The following is a 6,027-nucleotide window of genomic DNA, read 5'->3' as shown; positions in this document are numbered from 1 at the left end:
ATAACAATTATAAATGGTGGTCCAAGGCTAGAGAAAACAGCTAAACACGGAGGAAAAAGAACTTGTTACACTTCAGAATAAAATTAACTTTATCCATTTCTTAAAAGTCTATAAAAGGCCCAAGGTGCATGCTATGTTTTCTGATCTCTGATTTTTTTGTTTGTAGGGTTCAATTAAAATAAAATAATAAAAAAAACAACAACCTTATTTTACTGTGTGAAATCTGATTTTCAAAACACTGTTTCTTTCTTGTAAACATTAAATTAAAGAAAAACTTGATTGTTCAACTGTCAAACATAACTCACGAGAATTTGTTTTCGTCTTTGCTCTCCATAAATCTGTACACAATGGTGATTTAAAAGCCACCTTGGGGATGAAAACAAAAATAAAGAGCAGTAGCCGAGGGTGGAGACAGTAGTTGAGTTATAATAACATCAATAATAATAATAATAATAATAATAATGTGGGTTTGGCCTTACTGAAGGGGAGTTTTTTTTTCCTGTTGTTAAGGTAAACACATTCCTTAATGATGATGAGTCCTGGGCAGTGAGAGGGGGCTCTGGCTGTACACGCAAACCGCCCTCTGACCTCTGGCTTGAATAAAAAAAAAAGGAAAGAAAAGAAAGAAAAAAAAAACTGGCCCGAGTGTGACCTCTAGTGGCTGGGAGCAGGAAGAGCACAGGAGAGAGTGAAAACAGGGAAGCAGAGAAGAGATGAAGGTGGGAATAATGGGTGGAGTCAGAGCGCCACATTCAGGTGTTCTGACCGGCAACGTTGGCAAATTAAAAATAACTGGAGCTGGGCTGGTCCCGCCAACTGTCTTTAGAAGATCTTTCCTTTCTTTTTGTTTTTCTCCAGGGTCCTGCAACACAAAAACAAAACGATCAGATTAATCATTATTAATCAATTGTTCAAATAATCGTCAACTAATTTAGTAGTCGATTAATCTTTAACTGGTGTGTACGGACTCAAAAAGCAACATTCTTAGATGAGAAAATAAGCTAAAAATGTACAAAAAAAAACAACATTTTGCATTTAAATATAAAAAACATTCTTTGTAAATACGTTCAACCCAAAACTCCTCAAGTGAAGATTTATTTTCTTGCTTTGCTTTCTAAAAACAAAATTACAAATAACAGAAATCATTTTCAAAAAGTAGCTTTGCTTCAATCATTCCTTCTGTTAGTTGTGCGACGGAGTGTCAGGGCCACAAGGATTTTTGTTTTGTTTCAAGGCCATAACAAATTGGGGCTCGTCAAAAACCAAAAATTTCTACAGTTTGGAAATTTGCTGGTTAGTCATAATATTAGAACAAAAGAAGCAATTTTACCAGAAGGACATCTTAAAATTAGGAGAAAAAAGTAATTTTAATGAGAAAACAAGCTTCTGGAGTTGTGATCTGACATGACCAGTTTAGTTTGTGTAGTTCTTTCTTCGAAATAGACTCAGTTGTTTGAAGAGTCGTTCCAAAGTCCTGCTGCTGATAATGATTTCATGTGATAAAAGAAGTATTTATTTATCTGCAAAACTGATACCAACTTCACAAGATGCTCAACATTCTCCAGTTTAATTTTTGGTTATTTTTTGTGTTGGCGTTCTCATTACGACGTAATCCCCCCAATATTATGAAAGTATTTGGTAACACTTTATTTGATGGGGTGTGCATAAGACACGGTTATAAAAATGACATAACACCTGTTCTAAACATGAAGGAGTTTTATGAATGTCTGACTGTTGTCAGGAAGTGTCATTTAGTAAACAATGACACTTTTAATGCAAAGTTGGTGCTTTTAATTGACTTTCTATGCAACTTTTAGAGCAACCGAATTGCACTTCATGACAACAGACATATTCATTCATAAAAACTCATTCATGTTCATGACAGCTGTTATGTCAGTCTTATGCACACCTTGTCAAATAAAATATTAAGAATATTAAGCTTGTAAAAAATATATATATATACACACACACACGTTTGTGTTGCTATCTTTGTGGGGACTTTCCATTGACTTCCATTCATTTCTACAGCCTAAACCTTACCTTTACCCTTTTCCTAACCCTAACCAAAACTCAATTCATACCTTAGCCCCAACTCTGACCCCTGACCCAAAAACAGGGTTTCCCCTTGTGGGGACCAGGCTCCGGTACCCACGAGGAGCGATTGGTCCCCACAACGTAGTATATGTCAGGAAAATCGTCCCCACAAGGTATTACAAACAAACGCACACGCGTGCGCACACACACACACACACACACACACACACACACACACACACACACACACACACACACACACACACACACACACACCTCATAGCCCGGCTCTAGGCTCTAATATTTTAAGTTCAAATAAATAGAAGCTGTAAAACAAGATGGCTGCTCTGGGTGTTGACGAACTCTGAGGAATGCACTGGTGAAAAATAAATCAAATCTTCAAGTGCCAAAAACTTTATTAATTGATAAAATTGATTTATCGCCCAGTACAAACTGAAGGACTTAAGTTTTCTCAAGAAATTACAGTACTCTGTTCCTTTTTAATTTAGATACTAAAATAAGATATAAAGTCCAGAAAGCCAAACATTTTTTTCATTCTTAATTTAATTTTTCCCACAGTTGTGAGAAAACCAATCATGAACTGAAACCCCAGACTGTGGTGTAGTAGGTATCTGTACCTGGAGGCCTCCATCTTCTGCTGCTCCAGCCGCTGTTGGAGCTCCCAGTTTGACCTCTCATCCTCGAAGACGCGCCTCTTCTCCTCCAGCTCCTTATGTTGAGCCTCCAGGTTCTTCTTCATCTGCTCGTGACGCCGCTGAAGCTGCAATGGTAACAGATGAAAACACACTTAACTTTCCTCCTAAGAAGGTCTACCAATTAAAGTTTCAGCTGGTTATGGTCCTCCTACAAGCAAGAAAAACTTTTTTAAGTTTGCTTGGCTTTAACTAGAGATGTTGCACTTACAAAAAAGCAGCTCAGTTCATGCCACTGTAAATGTTTCCATGGGAATAAAAGAGTCAACAGAGTTCGTACACTTTCCCCACAGTAAAATTCAAGCACTGTAAGCATTTTCAAACTTTTCCAGAAACCACCTTGGAGATAAAGACAATCCAAATGAATTCACTGTAATTAGATATCAGTTACCAGTTATTCAGCAGCAACAAGGCAAGTTAAAATATAACTGAAACATCTGTCAAGCACAGACCTCACAGTCCCGACTAGTCAAAGAACAAAACACTAATTTAACAAAAAATTCCCCAATTTCATTAACTTTATTTAACTTATAAAATATAAGACAATCAATAAGTAATCGAGCCATTAAAAATAATATTCATTATGTTGAAACAATCAAACGAATTGTGTTAAGGAAAGTGACCTTTCTTCTCAAACTAAATGCTCAATCACAATAAAGTCAGTCAAAAAAATCTCTAAAAAATATTCTCGCATTTAGAAAAAACAAATAACTATTGATTCCAACTTACCAAAAACAAAGACAGTTTATTTAACCTAAGATAGAGGAAAAAAAATTGTTTCTTTTTATTTAGTGTGTGTAAGCTAGAGCTGAACAATAAGTCAATAACAGTACATATCACAATAGACACGTGATCAATATCAATAGATAATACAATCTGATAGAGTGTTCATTATATAGAATATTCACTGATTCAGAAGCATTCTGGGAGATGTAGGCAGAAATTGGTGGAATCAACTAACTTGTTCACTCTTTGGTTACCTAGCAACTCATTCTTTGGTTACCTAGCAACGACCTGCTGAGTAACTGGTGCAGAAGCAGTTTATGGTTTCACCACTGAGACTCAAAACTACTTCAAAATAAAAAACTGACTAAGCAGGAAAGGTCACACCTTCAATTCAGATATTTAAAACAAAAAAACTATAATTATCAATATCGACAATTATTGACGTCGACTGATGTGAAACATTTATAATGCGATATGTTTGTCAGTCCTATCATCCAGCTCTGGTGTAAATATCTAGTTCCAACTGTAAGTGACACTTTCCAAATTAAGGTTTTTAGTCAAACGTTAGATTGAACTTTACTACAAAACTGTGCAGTTTGGATATCAATACGGAAATCAAACTTTGAAAACGCCTAACTGAAACCCAAGCAGTGTGTGTGTGTGTGTGTGTGTGTGTGTTACCTCTGCCTCAGAGTCTTTGAGCTTCTGCACCTTCTCCTTGACTTTCATCTCGAACACCTGCTCCATTTCCATCTCCATCTTCTTCATCTTGGTCACATGCTCTCGCCTCTCCTCCTCCATCTGGGCCAGGGGACTCCTGCGGAGCGGCCGTACGGGTGGGGACGGAAACAAAACGGGCACAAAACGTCAGGCAAGCAGCTCAGACACTCAAATCAGCACGAACTGATGTCTACCAACCAGTAAGGTAATAGACTAAAAGACTTCCTGTCAGGTTTTTAGAGAAACCCCAGGGATTTCCTGCTGCAATTTTTAGTCAGATTTTTATAATCATCAGTATTTTTGGCTAATTCTAAAGTTAAAAAAAAAAATAAAAAAAAAAAATTGTGTTCATTGTGGAATTTATCAATTTCACTGCAAAAACAAAAAATCTTACCAAGTATTTTTGGTCTAGTTTCTAATTAAATACACTTGAAATAAAACTATATAATTAACTTTTCAGCAATATGTAGAAGTTTGTTTTAAGTCAATAATTTTCTTAATCTTGGTGGAAAAAGTAAAAGTTCCACTGGGAGATTGTTTTCTTTAACATTTTTTCCATGTTATAAATATAATCGACTATGAAAATAATTAATAGTGTCAGCCATTCTTGTATGGTATTAAATTAACATATTACTCAACATCTGCATACATTTTGGAGTTAGATTTAAGGTTCTGTTTGTCTTATTGTGTCGATCTTCAACATGGATGCTAAAATGTCACATGAACTTGTTTTATAAAAGTTACTGTATCCAAATCAACACCACTTTTTGATAAAGCAGAGAAGCCTAAATATCGACCTTTTGAAAACAATATTCTGCTTCTCCACAGACACCCAACACGTGAGGAAGAGGAGGAAGCTACAGGAAAAGCTTCAGATTGAATCCAACCAGGCAGGAACTGGAAAAGCACCACGAGGTATATCAGAGGAAAACAGTGGGGCAAAGCTAACACCAGTGTTAATAGCAGTAGTTTATTATTAAATGTTAGTAAAAGCTAGGGCTGGACGATATGGGCTAAAAATAAAATCAGATCTGATGTAAATTTACTTTTTTTATTCTCAGTTTCTCTTATAAAAAAAGAAAATTACAAATGTCAGGAAATATTTTTTTGTAAAAATCATCCATTCTTGGAGTTGTACGACTTGGAACTTGTGTTCAACTATGAGAATATAGCCACATTATTAGCACGATAATATTAGCAGAATTTTACCAGAACGCCTCAAAATTAAGAGAAAAAAACTTCTACTTATAAAGATCTGACGTAAACACTACAGTCTGTACTTTTTTCCACAAAACACTTGTTTCAGAGTCCTGTTATTAATAATAATTTAATGCTGATGTGTTTAAAGATTAAGTATTTCCTTACACCAAAGTACAACTTCACAAGATGCTCAATAATTTTTTGTGTAGTACTTTAAAAAAAGAACTTGATCAGTCTTTTGTTTTTTAAATATTTGAAATGCTACCAAACTTGTGCCATGACCTGGCGAGACCTTAAACTGCTGCTGTGCCAGTTGCTCAGCAAGTTGTTGCTAGGTAACCAAAGATCGAGAGAGCCGATTCCACTAATTTTTCTCAGCTAGCCGTGAGAGGCTGAGCAGCTAAATCTGCCTATATCTCCCAGAATGCTGTGCGGTTCTGAATCAGAGTTCAGTGAATATTTTATATACTGACATTAATTACGTGTTTATTGTGATATATATTGCTATTGATTTATTGTCCAGCCCTACTACGAACAATGGAAACCCAATGGGCACAAAAAAAAAAAAAAAAAAAAAAAACCAATTTTTCAAAAAATAAAATTTTTAAAACAAAAAAATTTATAGAAATTAAAA

At 35.4% G+C, this 6,027-nt stretch overlaps 1 protein-coding gene across 2 annotated transcripts in view; it reads right to left on the bottom strand.

Moving 5' to 3' along the window:
- Positions 1-489: 489 nt before the first annotated feature.
- The window catches only part of LOC106938575 (septin-7), a 27,037-nt gene continuing 21,499 nt past the window's right edge, over positions 490-6,027 (bottom strand). For both annotated transcript variants that reach the window (XM_015020669.1, XM_015020668.1), the window contains 3 exons: positions 4,155-4,290; positions 2,673-2,815; positions 490-862 (listed from right to left, as the gene is read on the bottom strand). In XM_015020669.1, coding sequence (XP_014876155.1) covers positions 823-862; positions 2,673-2,815; positions 4,155-4,290 — 319 coding nt within the window. In that variant the 3' untranslated portion in view covers positions 490-822. The remainder of the gene's footprint in view (positions 863-2,672; positions 2,816-4,154; positions 4,291-6,027) is intronic.

The sequence above is a fragment of the Poecilia latipinna genome, unplaced genomic scaffold (assembly GCF_001443285.1).
Source record: "Poecilia latipinna isolate Pla-1442-1.1 unplaced genomic scaffold, P_latipinna-1.0 Scaffold2631, whole genome shotgun sequence".
Taxonomy (NCBI): Eukaryota; Metazoa; Chordata; class Actinopteri; order Cyprinodontiformes; family Poeciliidae; genus Poecilia; species Poecilia latipinna.
Note: the sequence above shows the minus strand (reverse complement) of the source record. Positions and strands in the feature narration are given on the sequence as shown.